Below are 23,615 nucleotides of genomic sequence, written 5' to 3'. Positions count from 1 at the left end.
AAATGTTCATTTTTTTTTTTTTTTTTTTAAACATATTTTTATTTAATTTTTTCACCACACAAAAAAAACACAAATCATACAGTAATGCATTGCCATAATAATAAACATTACAAAAAATGTATAAATGAACATGTGATAGTGAATGCTTCCCAGCAAACTAGGTTTGATCTTGGAAGTTATTCCCCATGGGCTATCAGCCCTCCTTCATCTCCTCTATCTCCTCTATCCTTCCCTTCCTTTAACCCCACCTGTCGGGTATTCCTGTAAACATTGTTACATAACTTTGCATATCTGCCTAACTTACATAAAATGTTCATTTTAATATCGGGCAGAAAATTTTGAATAAGGATTATACAGCCATTCTAGCATGGAATTTCAAAGGAAGTACATCAGTCTCATCAGGTCTAAGATATGGTAATGTGAAATCTGGTGACAGATCCTCTTTAAGTGATGCTTTGTTTAGCATTTAAATTTTTTTTTACAATTGGATAGAGATTGAGAGAGTTCAACATTTTTAGGGAATTCCCCCAGTACAGACCCGTCAGTTTATATGCAGCCGCCAAACTTCAACAAAGATTATTTGCTAGAGTAACATTGGTTGCAAAAAGGTCAACCATCCATCGATCGCAAACCCTTCCCAGACCATGCTATCGGACCCAGAGTGAGGAAAAAAATAAATAAAATCTGGGGGTATGTAGTCAATTTTGCCTGGGGGGAGGGGGTTTCTATCTCTAACAGAATTGGGATGATCTTTACGTATTAAATTAACTCCATACTACTTTCATGTGTTCAGAGTTGTAAGAAAAGGACTAGACATTTGCCTTATAATACGTTATTAATGTTTATTACCACTTCTTGCATTGGGGCTTTATAATGTTTTACTACTGTTACTGTAAATAAACCGTTTCTTATATTGAGGACAGAAGCCCCTTTACCTCACGCAGGTGATGTACCCTAGTCCACTGTCCCAATGTTTAAAATAAATAGTGTACTAAGTTGTATTGACCTTTGTATATTATTATTAAACATATTCTGTTTTAACCTTAATATAACTAAACTTTTCAAGCGCTCGTATGTTACGGTGTGTTATGCAGAACTGTTCCTTATATTACACATTTTTGTACAATAGGGGCAATATTATACTTAAAGGGACACTCCGGCCAAAACTAACCTTTCCCATGTGCTACATTCTGGTATTCCATGTGTCAGTCTCTCACCTGTTATTTATCTCTATATATCAGACGGGGATGGTTGCTTAGCAGAAGTGTGAATCCGGCTCGGTGACTACTTTCTCTACTTGGGTCTATGGAGATCTATGTGTCACCCATCACAGGCTTCAGCAGTTTCTGTACCGCACTAGTTATACACAGGGGGAAACAGAAACTTCTATCATCAACTGCCACTGATACTTGGGCAGGATCCTGTCACACAGGTGTAGAAGAATATAGTGCAGCCTCCCTGTCTGTATACTTATTGTTTCTCAGGTTATTTAGGAGAATATAGAGAGAATGATAATCACAGTTTCCCCCAGCATAAAGAAATTATATGGTCTTTAGCTGGTCATGTGATTGATAGCAAAGCAGAGAGGAAGAGAAAGCTGGGGAAATCTAAGAATAAAGATGGAGGCTTTTTTAAAGCACAGACAAGGCAGCAGTTTAAAAAGTAAGTACAGTATACATAAAAGAAGTGTAGAGTGTGGTATACAGTCAGATGGGGGGCGCAGACATGGAAAGTTGTGTTTCCACTACAGGTCTATATTAAAGAAACTCCGAAAACCCAACTAAACTACAATAATCAGGTAATAGTTTAAAATACGCTGATTCTGAATCTTTAAATTTCGTCTTTCTACTCGTATTCCCCCGATGTTATCCTGCAAACAGGCCGCGCGCTGCCTACTGATGAGTCCTAGGAGACCTCTCCATTACATTGCAGAGCTTACGAGTTCTATCTATGCATCAGCGTGCAGCGCACGGCCTGTTTGCAGGATAACAGCGGGGGAATGCAAGCGAGTAGAAAGATTAAAAATACAGATTTGGAATCTGCGTTTTATAAGCTATATACTGATTGTTGTCGTTTTTTGTTTTTTTTTGGATGTGACAGAGTCTGTTTAGATCATGGGTTTATGTCTTATTTATGCACATTAAAATGTTATTTTGGTAGTTTCTGAAATGAAAGTATGGGTAGAGGATCTGGTCTCAGTCAGTATCGCTCAAATTCTAAAAAGCTTATGTTCAACTATCAATAGCAGAAAAAAAAAACTGGGGAAAGGGGGGAGCTGCCTAAGGTCACCAGGAGACCACCGTGAGTATTAGAACCCACATTGTATAAAAGTGATCCCTGCACTCAACTCAGGTCTTGCAAGGTGTGAGCCAGCAGCACCGCAGCTAACAACACATTTATCAAAAAGGGGTATTCGGATTTTCAACAGAAGAAACTTTAGATCACATTAGGGTACAACAGCACGAGAGTAGGGCCGCCACCCCTTCAGAGAGGCAGCAGGCTGCCGCCTGAGGCGATTATACTTTATCTCGCCTCATGGATGGTGCGGCTCTGGGGGAAGGGGAAGTATATGCACTTTATATGAGCTTTACTGCTTGGAGTTGAGCCTAAAATTATCATCTTGCCTCCTGTTGTTTTGCTTTCTTTCCATGTAAAAAGAATAAAAATTTTCTTGTTGTATAATTGCTGCGTCAAAATAGTCTTTAAAAAGAAAAATAATATCACATCTTTGTAATTTGATTGTGTCATTTATTTTTCTACTTGATTTATATTGAGACTCCTGCACCCTATAAAGAAGCGCTCCTGTGGAGACATGATTTCCCCTCCTGCCTTCAGTCCTGCGAATGTTTCTCAGCTGCCGGGGATAAAACATTCTACTAATAAGGTGCTGGTGGCAATTACTGTTGTGTCTGAACACATAAACTGTGAGACGACGGCTCCACCAGATAACCGTTTTCGTTCACCTCGTAAAAAAATTGCCGTATTCTGACTGTCAACAGAAGTCACTTTAGACCGCATCGGGGCATGAGAGCGCTGTGACTGGGGAGCTTGGGACTCAAAGAAACACTCCACTTTTTTTTTTTATTGCACACTCCATTTGTACATTGGTGTTTCAGTGGGGTACTGTGTGCAGAAATACTTACCGATCCCCGCATCTTGTTGTTTTTCGCGTCCAGCGCCGCTCATATGATCTTCATTCTGACCTGGTCTGGAATCGGTGCTCTTCAGAAAATAGGAAGTCAGGCTCCCAATGCATTCCTATGGCGCCTCGTTCTGTCCTCATTCAGGCTCCCATTGAAACCAGAACTCAGGTGCTCACTGCATTCCTGACAGGTCAGAGGGAAGATCACGTGAGCGGCGCTCGACACGAAAAAGACAAGATTCGGGGATCGGTAAGTATTTCTGCACACGGCACCCCACTGCAACACCAATGTACAATTGGAGGGTGCAATAAATAAAAAAAAACTGCAGTGTTTCTTTAAGTGCTGCGTTCAGGAACACTACGGTGTTAGCCAACGTACCTGGGTTTGAAGCTTCCTGCATGCCACTGGTGTGGTAGATTGCATTCTTCTCACTTATACACGTTTACTGCCTGTGCTTAAAGCCACCAACGTTTTTACAATAATGTTCTCGTTTAAAAGAATCCCTCACCTTGTGAACCTGCACTGGGGAAAGGCTTCCAAAGCTGAGACACAAGGTGGAGGTCCTGGGGATGGAACCTGCATGCTCCTGACTCCTCTAATTTATTAGTAGAGAACTTTACCAGTGCGCTACCTCTGCTGTAGGGAGCAAGGCACAAATTCTTCCAATGATGACATGTTCTTATTCATGCTGGAGGTGACGGTTTCATTTGGTCTTATGGGGACAATAAGAAAGCCCAGAGATCAACCTGAGCTGGTGGTCTGGTGGATGAGCAGTGTCTGACCAGTGAGTGTCTTCTGTGCAGGCCCTGGTTCGAGTCCTGTTGTGTGGCATTGTCTGAAAGGTACTTTGTTGTGTGGTGTCAGTGTAATGGGAAGGTTGCTGCATTAGAAAGCTACTTATGCTTCTGAACCAGCTTGCTTTTACAGTACATTATTGCAGATTTCAGCAATATACTCATGACTGAAACAAGTGTCATATTTCGTCACCCTGTCACCTCATAAAAAGTGAGGTAATGGGGCAGATCTTGGCTCCTGAGTGGAATGGCTGCCTAATCGTCTAGCTCCCGTGTCCTTGCAGCTCAAGGCGGCAATTAACGTCTGAAACCTGCCTTAAAAGAATCTAAACTGACTCCAACTGTGCTTATCCTGAGGCCGGATTATAACTTCATGAAGAGAAACTTCAGATCACATTGGGGCATGATAGCGCAGCAGCTTGGAGATTAGGTGTTTTCAAGGCTGGAGTCACAAGGAGGAAATCCTGGGGATAGAGCCTGCATGTTCTTGACTCTAATTTATCAGCAGAGAACTTTACCAGTGTGCTACCTCTGCTGTGAGGAGCCAGCTGCAAATTCTTCCAAAGATGACAGGAGGTGATGATTACATTTAGTCTTATGGGAACAATAAGAAAGTCCAGAAAACAACCTGAGCTGGTAGCATGGTGCATGAGTAGTGTCTGAACAGTGATTGTCTTCTGTGTAGACCCTGGTTCAAGTCCTGATTTGTGGCATTGTCTAAATAGGTACTTTACTGGATATTGGTGTGAAGTCAGTGCAATGAGTATATGGCTGTGTAAGAAAGTTACTTATATGAAGGATGTTACTTGTACAGCAGTCTCTTTTTTGAGACGGCTGTACTTAGCGGAAAATTTTCAATAATACTCATCACACAAACCAGTATCATAATCCATAGTTGGCTCCTTGGGAAAGGGGGAAGCACCAGGAGGACAACATGGGGATTAGAACCCACATCGTATAGAAGTGATCCCTGCACTCAACTTAGAGCTCAGAAGCTGTGAGCCAGCTGGACAGCAGATATGCAACAACACATTTATCAACTCTTTAAAAAAGGGGCAATCAGACTTTCAACAAGAGAAACAGAGCACATCGGAGCATGACAGTGCTGTGACTGGGGCCTTGGGGTTTAAGTGCTGAGTACAAGAACACTAGAGTGTTAGCCCATGCACCTGGGTTCAAAGCTTGTTGCATGATGCCTGTGTGGCAGATGTCATTCTTCTTACTTATACAATCTTGCTGCCTGTGCTTAAAAGTAACAATATATTTTCAACAATTTTGTCAAGCGGCTTACGCTCAACAGGGCAATGCATTTCTCTTTTAAAATAATTCCTCACCAGATGAACCTACACTGAGAAAAAGCTGGAGACACAAGGAGGAGATCCTGGGGATAGAGCCCATATGTTCCTGACTCCTCTATCAGCAGAGAACTTTACCAGTGTGCTACCTCTGCTGTCAAGAGCCAGCAGCAAATTCTTCCAAAGATGACATGTTCTTATTCCTGCTGGAAGTGACGTTTACATTTGGTCTTATGGGGATAATAAGAAAGTCTAGAGATCAACCTGAGCTGGTGGTGTGGTCCTTATGCAGTGTCTAAACAGTGAGTATATTTATACAGCTCTCTCTTTTTCTAGACAGCAGTATTTATATAGTAGATTATTGCAAATTTCAGCAATATACACATCACTCAAACAGGTATCATAACCCATAGGTCACCAGGAGGCCAACGTGAGGGTTAGAAGCCACATTGACATAGAAGTGATCCCTGCACTCAACTTAGACCACACAAGCCACACCGCAGCCCATTTATCACCTCTTTAAAAAAAAAAAGGGGGGTAATTGGATTTTCGACAAAAGACACTTTAGATCACATTGGGACAAGACATTGCTGCAGCTTGGGGATTAAGCACTTTCAAGGCTGGAGACACAGGGTGGAGATCCTGGGGATAGAACCTGCATGTTTCTGACTCCTCTAATTTATCAGCAGAGAAATTTACCCATGCGCTACCTCTGCTGTTGAGAACTTATGGCAAATTCTTCCAAACATGACATGTTCTTATTCCTTCTGTAAGTGAATTTACATTTGATCTTACTTTTACAGAACATTATTGCATATCACGTAAGCTGTGAGCCGGCTACACGGCTTGATGAAACTTTTTTCACCTCCTAAAATAAAAAGAGGTAATCAACAAGAAAAACACTAGATCACATCGAAACATGACATAGTGGTGATTTGGGCCTTGAGTTCTTTCAAGGCTCAAGACACAAGGAGGAGATACTGGGGATTGAACCTGCTTGTTCCTCACTCCTCTAATATATCAGCAGAGAACTTTACCAGTGCGCTACCTCTGCTGTCAAGAGCCGGTCACAAACTCTTCCAAAGATGACGTTCTTATTCCTGCTGAAAGTGACATTTTCATTTGGTTTTATGGGAACTGTAAGAAAACTCAAGGCACATCCTGAGCTGGTGGTCTGTTGCATGCCCAGTGCCTAAACGGTGAGTGTCTTCTGTGTAGGTCCCGATTCAAATCCTGATGTGTAGCCTTATGTAAAAAGAAACATTGCAGTGTGGTGTGGAGGCAGTGCAATGAGAAGGTTGCTGATCCAGCTTACTTTTACAGTACATTATTCCAGATCTCATCACTCAAAAAAGTAGTACGTTCCATCCCCTGTAAGTGGTGCTCTTTGGGAAAGGGGGAAAGCTGAATTTTGAGCACATAAGCTGTGAGCTAGTGGCTCAACCGATTCACATATTTCACCTCATAGAAAAGCGCAGTAACCTCACATTCAACAGAAGTCACTTTAGACAGAATCAGGGAACAAGTGGGCTGTGGGCTGCGTGCTGTGGCTGGGGGGCTTACGGTTTGAGTGCTTAAGCCAGGAACGCTGCAATGTTAGCGCATGTCCCTGTCTTAGATCAGTTAGGATCTCTACTATATTTTAAGAATGTGAAATGTCAGAATACTACTAGAGATAATTTCAGCCTTTATTTCCTTCATCGCGTTCCAAGTGGCTCAGAAGATTTTTTTAAAACTTTTTTTAAAGTTTTTTTTATAACTGATAAAAAGACAAAAAAATCGAGCACAAAGCCATTTGTTGACCCCGCAGGGCGGCTTAAAAAACACATGATATGTCAAAAGCCTGTGTAGCTAAGAAATCTTATGTACCAATAACAATAGTTGAACAAAAGCAAAAATAAAATACAAAAAACAAAATTATATAGACATATATTTTATATAGTACGGAGTACAAAATGCGCACGAGACCAGACCGCTTAATAAAACTTAATGAAAAGAAATGGAAACAAAACAAAAAGACGGAGGGTGACCTCCAATCAAGGTGTCGTCTGTTTTGGAAGATTATTAGAAGTAGCAGGAAGGTAAATATGTAGAGGCGATAACCATAGGATTAGAATACACAAGCTTTTAGGCCAAACAAAATATCATTATATGTCGCTATATGAGTAGGTGAGAAGGACAGCACACAGGTTATAAAACAATCAGTCTAGAAGGCGAGAGAAGGAGTATGAAAATTAATACACTTTCTGATCGATTTCATATTAAAAATTTTACTATTAACCCTAACCCGAGCTGCTGGCGTACAGTATAAGCAAAATAAGGCAGAGATGAAACTAGACAGGAAACCAAACTTCATAAGGGTAGAACGCATAAAATCCCTGTTGACTTGGTTGAAAACCTTTTCAGCAGCTGTACCGAGAAGAATCAATGGTACCCTACATGAAATAAATCCCATTTGATCGGGAACGATTAGCTCTTTCAAGAACTCTGACATACTGGCTGCCAAAAGCTTAGACCACCATTTTAAATCAGTATTATGAAGAGAAATCGGACAGTAACTAGAGCAAAGTTCTGGATCTTTCCCTTCTTTTGGGATAATTAAAATATAAGCCTCCAAAGCCTGAGTAGGCCAAAAAGAACCCACCATGAGCGAGTCACAGACCTTTACTGATCTGGGAACCAGGATGTCAGAGAATCTCTTGTAATAAGCTGTCAGAAACCCATCTGAACCTGGGCTCTTACCCATTGGGATGGTAGAAAGCACTGTCAAGGCCTCAGCATCTGTAACTGGGGCCGAAGGTGTGGTTGTAGCTTCCTCTGATAGAAAGGGGAGATTAACGGAGTCTAAAAAAGAGGTTATGCAGTCCTGTCCAGACAGGGGATCCCTGCCATCAGGAGTCGTGTTGATATTATAAAGGTATTGGATGGCGAAATTGAATTCTTTAGCAATACTGACTGTGTCCATCAACGCCACCCAGAAGAGGACCTCACTGCATGGGAAAAGACCTTTCTTTTTGCTTCTTAAGCAGTGATGATGTGATATTGGATCCTATCACCATGGACATCGTGCTTATATTTACATAAATGAAATGCCCTGGCAGCTTTTACAGTGAGCGGGTCCTTCAGCTCCCGTCCTCCTGAGTATTTTGTATAGTACATGTTTACTCAAGTTCGCAAGGGAGATATCTGGGAAATAATAGAAATAATACACTTCTCCCTCTGCTTCTTTTATCTAGAACCTAGACTTATGAAAATTCTCCGGACAACCTTATGGGATACCCATATGATGTTATCAGAGACATCCGGAGTGCTATTAAGAGAGAAAAACTCCATTAGAGAGTCGCGTATACTTTGATTCAAGAGTCTAAACACACCCAAAGTTTCGTTCAGAATCCAAGTGAACGCTCTCTTGGGAAGGGAATCAGGTCGGATTATAATAGAAACAAGTGCGTGTTTAGAGACCTATTTCACAGCTACATCAGAATCCACTACGCAGGTAGCATACGCTCGGAGAGGAACAAGTAGCCCAGTCTGTGATATGTTTGATGTCTACCAGAAAAAAGGTGTAATCTCTCATGTTCGGGGGGTAAGCATCTCCAAATATCTCTAATGTGTAAATAGACAATTTCAGCTTCTGTAATAGTTTGTAGGGGGAGGACGGGCATTTCTGGTGGTGTCTAAGAGAGTATTCAAATCCCCACCTAATATCAGTGTTTCCTCAGTGAAAAGGGACACTTTGTCTCAAGGCTCTATTACATGGGCCAATGATCGGGCAAACAAGCTCTACTATGCAGAATTAAAAATCATCGTTGGCGGCAGCACGTGTGTAAACAGGGAGATGTGCTGCCACCATGAGGAAAATGTATGGGGATTAGCGAGCGCTCATCCCTATACAGAAGCAATCATTGCTCCGTGTGAAATGAGCTTCGATCAACGAGCCCTCTCGTTTATCGGCGCTCGCTTACATGGCCCACGTCGGGCCGTGTGATAGGACCCTAAGACTGAAATTAGCCAAGAAATTGGCTTAATATTAGGCGCATATAAATTGACAAAAGTAAACTTTTGATTAGTTATATTCCCTTTAAGAAGCAATTAACACTCCTCATTGTCTTGTTGCATTGATAGTAGTTTACCCCCTTGAGGACACAGCCTGTTTTAGCCTTATGGACCAGGTAAATTTTTTTTAAATCTGACATGTGTCACTTTATGTGGTAATAACTTTTGAATGCTTTTATTTTTTTCAAGCGATTCTGAGATTATTTTCTTGTGATACATTGTACTTTATCTTAGTGTTAAAATTTGATCAATACAGTCAGTATTTATTTGTGAAAAACACCAATATTTAGAGAAAATTTGCAAACATTTGCAGTTTTCTAAATTTATATGTATCTTCTTGTAAGACAGATAGTAATACCACACAAAAAAGTTTATTTTTTCTAGGATATGATAAGGCTTATAACTTTAGTAGCAATTTCTTATATTTTCAAGAAAATTCTTGAAAATGTCTCCAACTTATTTTTTTAGGGACCAGTTCAGTTCTGAAGCGGTTTTAGGGCCCTATATATTAGAAACCCCCCATAACTCACCCCATTTAAAAAATTGCACCCCTCAAAGTATTTAAAGTAGAATTTAGAACGTTTCTTAACCCTTTAGGCATTTCACAGGAATTAAAGCAAAGTGGAGGCGAAATTGACAAATGTAATTTTTTTTGCAGATAATCCAGGTTAATCAATTTTTTTTCTGTAACACAGAAGGATTTACCAGAGAAACGCAACTCAATATTTATTGCCCAGATTCTTCAGATTTTAGAAATATCCCACATGTGGATCTAGTGTGGTAATGGACTGAAGCATCGGCCTCAGAAGCAAAAGAGCGCCTAGTGGATTTTGTGGCCTCCTTTTTATTAGAATATATTTTAGGCACCATGTCAGGTTTGAAGAGGTCTTGTGGGGCCAAAACAAAGGAAATACCCCCCAAAAGACCCAATTTCGCAAACTAAACCCCTCAAAGAATTTATCTAGGGGTATAGTGAGCATTTTGACCCCACAGGTTTTTTTGTTGAGTTTATTGGAATTAGGCTGTGAAAGTGAAAATCTAAATTTTTTCTAATAAAATGTCATTTTAGCTCATATTTTTTAACTTTTGTAATAGATAAGGGAGAAAGAGCATCCCAACATTTGTAAAGCACAGTATTCTGAGCACGGCAATACATCATATGGGGTAATAAACTGCTGTTTTGACACACGGCAGGGCTCAGAAGGGAAGCAGCGCCATTTGGCTTTTGGAACTCAAATTTAGCAGGAATGGTTTTCGGGTGTCATGTTGCATTTGCAGAGCCCCTGAGGGACCAAAACAGTGGAAACCCCACAAAAGTGACCCCGTGTGTCAAACTACACATCTTAAGGAATTTACCAAGGGGTATAGTGAGCATTTTGAACCCACAAGTTTCTTGCTGAATTTATTGGAATTAGGCTGTGAAAAGAGAAAAAAATTTCATTTTCACAAGGGATAAAGGAGAAAAAGCGCCCGAACATTTGTAAAGCAATTTTTACCGATTATGGCAATACCCCATATGTGGTCATACACTGCTTTTTGGACACACAGCACGGCTCAGAACGGCAGAAGCGCTATTTGGCATGCAGATTTTGATGTATTGGTTCTTGGGCGCCATGTCGCATTTTCAGAGCCCTTGAGGTACCAGTATATGGGAAACCACTTAAAAGCGACTCCACTTTGGAAACTACACCCCTCAGGGCATTCATCTAGGGGTGTAGTGAGGACTTTAACCCCACAGGTGTTACATAGATTTTTTTTAGAATTAGGTAGTGAAAAATAAAAATGTCATTTTCCAAAAATATGTAGGTTTATTTTCACAAGGGGTAATAGGAGAAATTAATGCGCAGTGGATGATGCAAATTGCAATTTTCTGCTGAAATGCCATTTTAGTGCACAATATGTTGTGCCCAGCTTGTGCCACTGAAGACAAATACCTCCAACTGTTAAGCGTGTTCTCCCAAATATGGGAATGACATATGTGGAAGTAAATCGCTGTTTGGGCACGCTGTAGGACTCAGAAGGGAAGGAGCGCCATCTGGATTTTGGAGCGTAGATTTTGCTTGGTAGTAGTTCTGTTCGGGGTTTTGAGGGAGATGTAAGGGGTTTGGTAAAGCAAACCTATCTGCAGCGGGCTGCTGTTTATCCACAATATTGGGAAAGAGTAGTGTGTAGTGTATTACATGTGGGCTGCTGAGGTTTGTGTTGCAGGACAGCTTTTTAGTTTCAGTCCAGCCCTTTTTGCAACTGTAAGTACTTTTCAAACATCACAGAGGAATATTACAGGTAAACAAACTTCCATATAGATTGTAAAGTATCTTTGCTATATAATCAACATCTCTAAAAACGTCTTAAAGGAATTGCAGACTAATAAGATATTGTAAATTAGGATAAATCAACGTCCTTCCTAACCTTAGAGGGGGTGTCGGCATGCCGCGCTTGTACCTACAGAGTGTGTGCCACACACACACACCAGGAGTATCATCTACTCAGACCCAGATCTAACCTGAAAGAACGTCATTCGGTGTTCCCGAATTGAGATTATGAATCCATGGTCCCCAAAACTTCAGAAAACCCACATAGCTTCTTGGTCAATTTCTCAGGATGAGGCGGATCTGTTCTTCTGACGCACTGTTTGAACATCAATCCGCAGACTTAAGGGAGAGATTTTTGGAACGAGGTTATAGTAAGAGAGCTATAAAATCTGGCTATAGGAGAGCAAAAACAACGCCACGCCGGGATCTCCTTATATCAAAACAACAACAGGACAAGGAACCCGGGGTACGGTTCATATCGACTTACAATGGGCAGTGGAATAAGATGCGTGGCATCTTAGAGAGACACTGGCCCATCCTTATGTCTGAACCACAATTAGCTCAGAATCTGTCTGACAGACCTCTCATGACAGCTAGAAGAGCTAGGAACTTGAGGGATCTGCTGGTGAAGAGTCACTATGTTCCACGCCAGACGGCGCTCTTTGGCTCAAGCGGACCTAGAAGGGGCTGCTTCCCCTGTGGCAAATGCAGAGCCTGTGCCAATATATGCCGTGCAACTGACTTTTCGTCAGCAGATGGAGTACGTCACTTTGAGATTCGGGACTATATCTCGTGCAGCACCGCTTTTGTCATCTATCTTGCTACATGTGGGTGTTCCAAGATATACGTTGGATTGACTTCACGAGAACTGCGAATTCGCACCCGAGAGCATGTGCGGGATATTGTGAACGCTCGCATGGTTGACGACCTGACACAATTAAAAACGATACCCCGACATTTTAAACTTCACCATGATTCCAATCCAAAAACCTTTTTGGTGAAAGGTATTGATAGGATACATTGTGGCATCAGGGGGGGGCAATGCGAAGAAGGTTTTGGCGCAAAGGGAAAGCAAATGGATAGTTATGTTGGGATCCATGACTCCACGGGGACTTAATGAGAATCTCAGTTTTGTTCCATTTTTATAGGTTTATCTCACAGTCCCTACCACCCATGTATGTCCTTATCTGTATTTCTAATTTTATGTATTTTATATGTCTTTTTACTAGATATGACGAGTAACTGTTCAAGCCCCCTACTGTGTCCTTTGGAATCTGCCTGAACCCTTTTGAACCCTCGCGGGACTACATTCCCAAGAAAATTGCATTGCCAATAATTCTCCTATATAAGGACAATGACATCTGTCCCTTGACATGTACTTCGCTGTAATCATGGATATGGCTGACGTAAAATTGATTGTATTTGGAGATATAACTGTTGATTTCTTTGTTGACACATATACGTATCTCATGCCCGTCCCGTATCTATATACTCTTTACCTTTAATCATGCTTTTTTATTTTTATTCACATTTTTTATTATTTTTTTTATTGACTCCACATCATATTATATTACTATATTATTCTATACGATGAATTACTAATTTAGGTCACATTTGCACTTTATTTTTTTATTTATTATATATATACTTATAAATTTAGTCTATATTATTTGTCTTACACTGTATATTTTTTCCTTTTTTCATTTTATCTCTATCTTGATGTGGAGTCATACGATGAATTATTAATTTAGGTCACACATGCACTTTATTTATTTATTATATATATATTTAGAATTATCTATTCTATAGTATTTGTCTTACACTGTACATTTTTCTTTTTTCTTTTTATCTCTATCTTGATATGGAGTCATATTTATTATTATGTGCGTGGTGTATTTGGTTGTTATATATTGTTGTAAGTAATAATACTGTATCTTGTATTCACTGTTACAGTATATATTGGATCAAAGGAATATATAGTGGGCACGATGAACTTTTACAATTTAGGTCATTAACATATAGTACAGACGCAGTAACTGGGGTCAGTTTTGTGCATGTAATGTCATTATAGGTGTTCTTTTGTCCTGGGGCCCATAGTAGGCGCTATACTCAATCTTGATATATACACATATGGGTTGAAGATATCATTTTGTACTAGACACATATCCGTAGCTACAGTATCCACAGTAACAACAACTGGTATCCCATTAATTCTCATTTACTCCCTATGACCTGACATATCATTAATTAGTGTTCTTCTCTGTTGGGGTTAGGAACAGATTATGGGATTTAGTTGGAGTCTGTGGTCATGTAGGAAGTACATATATTGGGATACATATTTGTGATGCATTTGATATGTGAGTGGCTGTGATTATCGGCCAGGGGACACATACTGTCGCAGATTCCATTGTCCGTCTTTCGGCGGTGCTGTGCGCATGTCCGCTGCGGCGGCTGGGTGCGGGGCATCCCCCCTCCGTCTCCGTGGGCGCATTGCGCATGTCCGGAACTCCCGTCACGCGTTGGGATTCCGGATGTGTGCTGCCGTGCCTGGAGCCGGATGTGGGGCTTGCCTCGCTTCCGGCTGCTTCAGCGTTCATGCGCCGCTGTGCACCATTGTAATCAACGGACATGGACACTATAAAGGGGTAGTGGTGGGACATACACAGTTATATATCCCCTTGAGGAAGCCTTTCGTGGCGAAACGCGCGGTGGGGTATACAGCGGAGCAGACACTCTTTCACCTTCTGTTCCACACATGGGTAAGTCCCTTGATTTGACCAGTCAACCCTATGCTATGCATTGTCTTTGATTTCAACTGTGGGGTGGTCTATACAGTGTTGGATATTTGCTTGCCCATATATCATTGTGTGCAGCAGTTTGTGAGTGCGGTCTCCGTAACTTTTCTGGAGTCATACTTTGTTGGTTCATTTTTTAATTTATATGTTGTTTGTCCAAATAAAATTTACAACTTTTTATATATTGATACATTGGCGTTAAAGGCTCTTTTGTTTCTTTGTGCTATAACTATCTGTGTATGTAGCTGCCTAGATGATTTTTGGGGGGACAGTGGTGCTTTAAGCAGTCTCCAGCCGTTAACACAACTCTGTTTGGAGTCTATAGAATTACACTAGCTTTTAAATTTGTACATTTTAGACTCTACACACAGAATTATTTAAAAAAAAAAATATATATATATTATTGTTGTCGGCACCACATCTCTCTGTGTGAACAGGGAGATGCGCCGCCGACATGATAATGTACGGGTATGAGCAATCTGAGTAACAACCACTCGTCCCAATCTATAGCTCTGTGTGACAGGAGCAAACGAGTGCCGATCAACGATGTCTCGTTTATCGACGCCCGTTGCGCCAGCCAAAATTGGCCGGCTTAAGAGGACCTTAAGAGTGCTCACTTCTCTGCCTGATAAACTTTGCCAAATTTGATTCTCAGGGTACCCAGATTTGTTTCCATAAACTCCAGAGGTTGCCGCAAATATAGTGCATATGCATAACCGTGCCAGACTGACCATCCTAAAAAAGCGGTACTGTTTGCAATCAATTTTATGGAGAAATGTAACTTGTATCAATTTATCTACAGCAGATATAAGGGACAGACCATAGTACTCAGGTTCTTGGTCATGTACATCAAAATCAACCAGGAAAATATGTGAATAAAGGGAAGGGGAACAGTTAAATATTTGTTTCTCCCTGTTGATCCAGAGGAAGGAAAGAGACCTCTAATGCCTCATGCACACGACCGTTGTGCCACCCGGGCCGATTTTGATGGCATCCGAGTGGCACCGGATAGTCTTCATGGACCCATTCACTTTAGTGGGTGAATCGGGTCCGTGGAAAATGGTCAGAGTCTCTGATCCGAGGAAAGATAGAGCATGTCCTATCTTTCCTCGGATCACTGATGGGACTTGGTCGGCACATACGGTCGTGTGAATGAAAGGGAAAAATGTTCCTCCTGATCCTTGAAGCCATCTACTGTTCTTCCTGTGATCAGGTCCTGCGGTAGACTATTCCCCCGATTCACAGTTCTTATGGCTAAGACGACTTGTGGACTTGCAGAATTAACCGTTCTTTTCTCCAGACAGAGGAATGTCTTTGATGAGATTTTTAGCTTTTCACCATATTTTTTGTACGGGTCATTTATATACTTATCATGCCACCCCCTTAGACGTCTCTGCTCAAGATGAAATACTTTTCATTTTTAAACTCTATCCTAAGATTTTCGATGCACTTATCAAGTTCTGTTGCTCTTCTTTGTACCTTTTCCAACTCCTGCAAGTCAATGTATCTTTAAATGGAACCTGTCAACTCTAATGACGTGCCTATTTTACTAAATACTTGTATTCCCCATGAAATAATTATGGGGAAACTTTTCTTAGAACTCTGCATTATGTTGTTCCTCTCTTATTCCTGCTGGGAATGTATGAAAAAAATTCCCTGTCAAAGGGGTGTGTCCCTACACAGTCTTACTGTCAGCACTGATTGGACAGTTCCAGATTGTGTAGAGACACACCCCCAGCTGCTAAAACCCAGTTGTCAATTTATTCATAGATTTCAAAGAAAAATAACAGAGGAACTGCAGAAGGCAGAGCTTTAAGAAAAGATGCTCCAGAATTGCTCATGAGAGGTAGCAGGTCCTCTGCAAAAATAGTAACAGTTCTTAATTGAAACATTATTAATCCCATCCTCTATATATTGAGCATTGTATCAGTCCTTGGGAAACTGTTTGAGGGTGCACACCACGGTGCAAAATGAGTGCATCTCAGGGGCATAACGATCGCAGTTGCAGAGGATGCAACTGCTCTGAGCCACCTTGCGAGCATTGCTTAGTTTACTATGGTGGAGCAGAGAGCCATTGGCTCCCTGCCCTGCCACTAACTCTGGTAAGCCACTGGGTGTTTTGGACCTGTGGCCTAGTAGAGGTTCCTAAGATGATGAGGGCGTCCGTCTGACCTCCCGTCACAGGTGGCGTGATGATGTCACTGCATCGCTCCGCCTGCATCGGTCAGCAGGCAGAAGATGCAGCAACTTGTCGTGGGAACGGGGTTAGGAGAATCTTCTTTTTTTTTATTTTTTTATTTATTGGTGCAAAGGGAGCACTATTAATGGAGGAGTGGGTCTGGCACCTATCTATTATATGGGGGACCTAACTATTAAATGGGGGTGACTATTATATGCAGGCACCTAACTACTATATGGGTGTCTATCTACTACATGAGGTGCCTAACTACTAAATAGGGCCTAAAAACTTTACGGGGGGCAACTAACTACTATATGGGGGCACCTAGCTACTATATGGGATACAAATGAGGAGAACTAAGGGGAAACAAAAGTGGACTACTACTGTGTGGTGCACGATTACTGTTTGGGGCACTATAAGGGTATGTTCACACGCTTAATAAAAAAACGCTGTTTTCAAGGGAAAACAGCTCCTGATTTTCAGACATTTTTTAAGCAACTCCCGATTTTCGCGGCTCTTTTTACGGCCGTTTTTGGAGCAGTTTTTCTATAGAGTCAATGAGAAACGGCTCCAAAAACGGCTCAAGTAGTGACATGCACTTCTTTTTCATGGGCATTTTTTTACGTGGCCGTTTCCATAACGGCCGTGTAAAAAAAGGCCCCGTCGGAACAGAACGCTTTTTTCCAATTGAATTTAATAGGCAGATGTTTGGAGGCGTTCTGCTTCCGATTTTTTAAACAAACAAAAAAAGGCTGAAAATAAGCCTTGTGTACATACCCTTACTGTGTGGAGGACTAAGAGCAGCACTATTACCGTGCGGGGCCTGAAGCAGGCACTATTACGGTTTGGAAATAGGTGGGAAGGATGCTGGAAAATCAAGGAGCCAAAGATGTCTGTTCTGTAAATTCTGCAGAGACAAGTCATGACTGGAAGAAGTCGTCATGGCGGTCTGGCCCGGATGAAAAACAAAAGGGAAAGTGAACGACTCCAATCTGAGAAAACGTCACCTGTGAGTCACTGGATCTAACTGTACTGTATTCACTTATAAAGTCTGCAGAGCACCGTCAGTAACAGTATGGCGATATTATTCAGTCACTATGTAGTAATGTAGGTAATATGCGGTCATGGTGTGGCAGTATTATTCAGTAGCAGTATGTTGGTATTATTCAGTCGGTATGTAGTGGTAATATGTGGTCATAGTATGGCTGTATTATTCAGTAACATTATGGTGGTATTGGGAGTGAGGCTTGGCTGCAGAACCAGAAGGACACTCAGGGAGAGAGCTCCATATTGTCCAACCTAATCTGCCGTAATCCTCCTTTCCACTCTGTCAAAACCTGCACAGTGACGGATAAAGCAGACCATATGCCCTGGGTTGTTCCAAAAACTTGGGACTCCCTTCTCCTCACCACCTTTCTGTGTGAACATTGACAAATGGGTGTTACGATTCCCCTTGTCAAAGGGCTTTGTCACTACATACTGACAGTCTCCAACCATCGCTGAAAGTATCAAGCTGTGTAGGGACACATCCTCCTGACAAGGGGAATGGTAACAACCATTTGTCTATTAGTCCTTCTAAACAGACCTTCTAAACTAGTACAGTCGCCAAACCCCCTAAACAAATACAGACCCTAGAACAAACACCCTAAATAAATAGACACCAGACCCTCTAATATACACCCTCATATCTGACCCCCTAAACGAATACAGACCCTTTAAACTTACACAGACCCCCATGCCATGCCCCTTAAAGGAATACAGACCCCCCATACCAGAGCCCATATACTTACATAGCAGCTCATACTCTTTTCTATGGAGTGTTGTTGCTCTACTCTCCTGTTTCTTGACCATCTAAAGATGATCATGTGACCTTTTGTATGCAGGTCTTTCAACAGTAACAAGCCCTGCAAACATGGTCATCTGACCTTTTGTCTGCAGCTCCTTTTTCAGTTCATACAAAAGTAGTGGCCGGTGCCTGGTTCTCGGAACTCCATACTGCCCAGTCAAATCTGCTGCTGTCCTCCTTTCCCCTATATCAAATCTGGCACCCAGCACCACATTCCTGCCCAGCAGGTGCTGCTGTACAGTTTGAGCCCAATATTGGTAGGCTGCAAGTTAAAAAAACTGGTCCAATGTGCCCAAGTCACCAGAAGCCTGGGTCTTAAGTGGCAACTGGTGCTTGCAAACCACAGTGCACCCTCCCTGGGCCTCTCAGAAGAACTTCTACCAGGAGACTCTGCAAAAAAACACCCAGATACCTGCAGATCCGGGCTGAACAAAGAACTTGTTTTCCATAAGCTGGACTGGCCTTCTATTGCAGGAAAAGCAGAGAGACCACTAGAGCCTCAGCAGTTCCCAGAAGCTGGGCCTCAATTTCTGCAAGGCCTTGGCCGCGACTTTCTGATGGGACTTCCAGTGACTGCCTGCCTCTAGTGGTCCACCTGGGCCTGCCTGATCTGCCCACATTAGGAACCTGGTTTCTGTTGAGGCCTCCTGCATCAGCTACTTGGATCCGGCAGGATGCCATTACTTCATCCTGCTGTAATTGAGAGAAGGTCAGTGTTAGCTATATATCGTCCTACTGAGACATATTTAAAATGGACTGGCACCCTCCTTTATGATTGCTTTACAAATCTTCAGCTGCTGGGCTAGTTCTTGCTGCTTGCTGAAGTGCCACTTTCTTGTGGACACTCCCATCTTTACGGTTTCACCTGCAACTCTATAGTAGAATCAGTCTATTTCATGTAGAGCCTTGCTACAACCTAAAGGTCCTACCCCTGTACCTCCTGTGGTTCTATCACTTTTCACGACTGTGGAGGTTCACTTGCAGGACACCTGTAAGAACCCTGTGTCCCTCCGGTTTGTGGTCCTCCCTGAACGTGCTGAGGGCTGTGACCCTCAAACATGCTTGGAAAACCTTTTGGTGAGGGCATTTGACTGCAAAAGTCTATTGGCCAGGTTTGTGGTAGGATAAGAACACCACATTCCCACACAACCACTTCCACATATGTTTTGTTTTTTTTTAACTATAGAGATTGTGATATTCTCCTATGCCTCACATAGGAAAAAGGTCCTATTCTTCTAGATCAGGGGTTTCAAGCATGCGGCCCTTGGGACACAGAGCCACTTATACAGGCTCTGCTCCGGGACTCTGTGGAATTCCCTGACATCGCTGTCCATATATGGATAGTGTTGTCAGGGTCTTCCCCAGAGCGGAGTCCCGGGCAGAGCGCTAGTACAGGCTCTGTGCTAGGACTCTGTGGAATTCCCTGACATCACCGTCCATATATGGACAGCGATGTCTAGGGCTTCCCCAGAGCTGGACAGTGATGTCAGGATCACAGCTGGAGTCCCAGGCAGAGTGCTAGAAGCGGGACTCCAGCTCTGGGAAAGCCCCTGACATGACTGTCCAAATATGGCACTGTGGCAGCATCTACAGAGGACACTGTGGCAGCATCTACAGAGGACACTGTGGCAGTATCTACAGAGGGCACTGTGGCAGCATCTACAGAGGGCACTGTGGCATTATCTATAGGTGGGTGGGTGGCAGTATCTACAGAGGGCACTGTGGCAGTATCTGCAGAGGGTACTGTGGCAACATCTACAGAGGGCACTGTGGCATTATCTATAGGTGGGTGGGTGGCAGTATCTACAGAGGGCACTGTGGCAGTATCTGCAGAGGGCACTGTGGCCGTATCTACAGAGGGCACTGTGGCATTATCTATGGGTGGGTGTGTGGCAGTATCTACAGAGGGCACTGTGGCAGTATCTACAGAGAGCACTGTGGCAGTATCTAGGGGTGTGTGGCAGCATCTACAGAGGGTTCTGTGGCAGCATCTACAGAGGGCGCTGTGGCAGCATCTACAGAGGGCACAGTAGCAGCATCTACAAAGGGCACTGTGGCAGCAGCTACAGAGGGCACTGTGGCAGCATCTACAAAGGGCACTGTGGCCGCATCTACAGAGGGCACTTTGGCAGTATCTAGGGGTGTGTGGCATTAATCTACAGAGGTAGAAAGTTACCACAGCACTGGACCACCAGAAGGGTGCACGCCTCCACAGAACCTGGTCCACGGTCCTCAATATCAGGCAAACAAAAATGGACAAGGAGGCAGCACTTCCAAAAATATAACAGCCTTTAATCACACATGCAACGTTTCAGTCCACCAGGAACTTTCTCAAGCATAGTAAAACACATCAAAATCCAAGTATTTAGGGACTCGCAGAGTCAATTAACAATAAAGCAGTGATCAAGTAAAAAACATTAAATACGTGTATCAAATATTACAAATAGTTCATTTACAAGTTACAGGCATGAATGCGGGTGAAAACTGTATGTATACATACAATTTAATCAGGGACTGGCACAGACAATAAGCAGTCCAGATATAAACAGTGAATTAATTGTTATTAGATCACGCAGGTGTATATATTAAAAAAGGAATTACATACTTTCATTTGTAGAGGGCGAAAGGACATACTCCTTGTGTGTTTTCGGCGTCCCTGTATATCAGCTGCGTATGTCCCACATGTGAGTGAGAGACATGTCTAATCAGTGAGTGTGTGCCGGAATCCCGCAAGATTACGCTAAGTAATTCTCGCGCATGCGCTGCCAATCAATGACTCTCGCGGCAGCCATCTTGAAAGATGGCAAGAGGATCATCCAAGTGTTGGCAAACTCGTTATCCCTGATTGGCTGCAAAGCCACACCAAGGAAAATCACACTACAGGATCAATTTCACACCATAGTATAGAAGAGGAGGAATACAGGGAAGGAAAGAACAATGGGAACTTAAATGAATCCCACCACTACTCTGCATGCCTATAGGTCAAGGGATGCTGCATATAGACTGATGTATAAACATCCAGATACATGCACCAATTGATATAGAAATTTGATCATATCCTTATGTATGAAAATATATATAGTTATCCCCAAATACTCTTTAATAGCAATAAAATGGTGTAAGTACACATGTATCCAAAATATGAAAGAGGAAAAAACATATACGAGATATGAACTAAGAAGTGAATATACTCTGCATGGATGAAGGCACCCGAAAACCGAGGCGATAGTCCAATCCGCAAAATGTATCTGCAAATGACAATGAAATATAGTATTTATATATGTTAAAAATATGATTTATATTATAATATAAATATATTCAAAATGTGTTTTACGCCTCGAATTACGCCTGAAAAAACGCCCTAATACGCCTACAAACATCTGCTCGTTGCCTGCAATGGGTTTTACGATATTCTGTTCCCACGAGCCTTTATTTTACGCGTCGCTGTCAAAATACGGCGCATAAAATGACGGCTCGTCAAAAGAAGTGCATGTCAGTTCTTGGGACGTTTTTGGAGGCGCTTTTCATTGACTCCATTGAAAAACCGCTCCAAAAACGGCCGTAAAAAATGCAAGTTGCTACAAAAACGTCTGAAAATCAGGAGCTGTTTTCGCCTTCGTATTTTCAGACGTTTTTGGTCACTGTGTGTGAACATACCCTAACAAGACATACAATACACCATAGTCTGCTCCACCTGTACTACAATAACTTGACAGACAAGACACTGCACCTGTATTAGGGTATGTTCACACGACCTATTTTCAGACGTAATTCAGGTGTTTTACGCCTCGAATTACACCTGAAAAGACTGCTCCATTACGTCTGCAAACATCTGCCCATTGCCTGCAATGGGTTTTACGATGTTCTGCGCAGACGAGGTGTAATTTTACGCGTCGCTGTCAAAAGGCGGCGTGTAAAATTATGCCCGCGTCAAAGAAGTGCAGGACACTTCTTGGGACGTTTTTGGAGTCGTTATTCATTGACTCCAATGAAGAACAGCTCCAAATACGTCCGTAAAAGACGCCGCGAAAAACGCGAGTACGAGCAATTACGTCTGAAATTTAGGAGCTTTTTTCGCCTGAAAACAGCTCCGTAATTTCAGACGTATTTTGCGTTTGCGTGTGAACATATCCTTACACGACATACACTCAAGACACCAGAGTCTTCTTCACCTGGATTACAGGGTAACTGAACGGTCAAATAAATTCTGACAGGTGATAGTGACGGCAGTGCTCCGACCCCCAAACTTCTGACACCCCGCCCGATCGCTAAGCCAATCAGGGATTGGTATTAGGAATTTCCTGAGAGAAACGCCCCGGAAGTGACATGAATAACAGTTCTCGCTCTGGTCCACCCAAGTTCAGGACCCACTATGCTGGCTGTCAGCGATTTTTGCGGTGTAATAGAATTGTGATCAGGGCCTCCTGCCTTCAAGTCCGCTAGTGCAGCGGTCGCCAACCTTTTTTGCACCGAAGACCAGTTTGATACAATAATTCTTTTTGCCTGGAGGGGTATTAGGGTCAGTTCACACATTGCGTAAATACGGGGCATAATACAGTAGCAGCAAAGTGGATGAGATAAAACAAATCTCATCCACACTCTGCGTAAATACTGAGAGGAAAAACACACTCAGAAATTGATTTGCGGTACAGAATTTTATTCCGCAGCAAGTCAATAGTATTTGCGTAAAAGCTGCTTATGTGTTGCGGGTTTTCCGCATTGAATTCAATAGGGAGGTAAAACACAAACAAATAGCAGCAGGGGCGTAGCTAAAGGCTCATGGGCCCTGGTGCAAGAATTCAACTTGGGTCCCCCTACCTCTCCCCAACACCACCAGACACCTGCCAGCGCCTATGCCCAGCCGCCTTCCCCAACAGTCCCCATGGATGGATCTACAGTATAATGCCCTCACACAGTATAACGCCCCCCATAGCTGCCCCCTCACAGTATAACGCCCCCCATAGCTGCCCCCACACAGTATAATGCCCCCCATAGCTGCCCCACAGTATAAGACCCCCCTTAGCTGCCCCATACAGTAAAATTCTCCCATAGCTGCCACCATATCAGCCCCCCTCCCATACCCAGTATAATGCCCCCATATGTACCTAATAAAAAATAATAACATAATTACTTACCTATCTCCGTTCCCACAATGGATGGAGGATCCTTCTCCTCCGGTCTGTGCTTGAAGTGAC

General features: G+C 42.5%; 1 protein-coding gene across 2 annotated transcripts in view; it reads right to left on the bottom strand.

Annotated features, from left to right (window-relative positions):
• Positions 1–21,580, bottom strand: part of LOC142663716 (uncharacterized) — a 121,080-nt gene extending 99,500 nt beyond the window's left edge. For both annotated transcript variants that reach the window (XM_075842501.1, XM_075842505.1), the window contains exon 1: positions 21,026–21,580. In XM_075842501.1, the coding sequence (XP_075698616.1) occupies positions 21,026–21,052 (27 nt within the window). In that variant the 5' untranslated portion in view covers positions 21,053–21,580. The remainder of the gene's footprint in view (positions 1–21,025) is intronic.
• Between the last annotated feature and the right edge of the window lie 2,035 nt (positions 21,581–23,615).

Source organism: Rhinoderma darwinii, chromosome 11 (assembly GCF_050947455.1).
Source record: "Rhinoderma darwinii isolate aRhiDar2 chromosome 11, aRhiDar2.hap1, whole genome shotgun sequence".
Taxonomy (NCBI): domain Eukaryota; kingdom Metazoa; phylum Chordata; class Amphibia; order Anura; family Rhinodermatidae; genus Rhinoderma; species Rhinoderma darwinii.
Note: the sequence above shows the minus strand (reverse complement) of the source record. Positions and strands in the feature narration are given on the sequence as shown.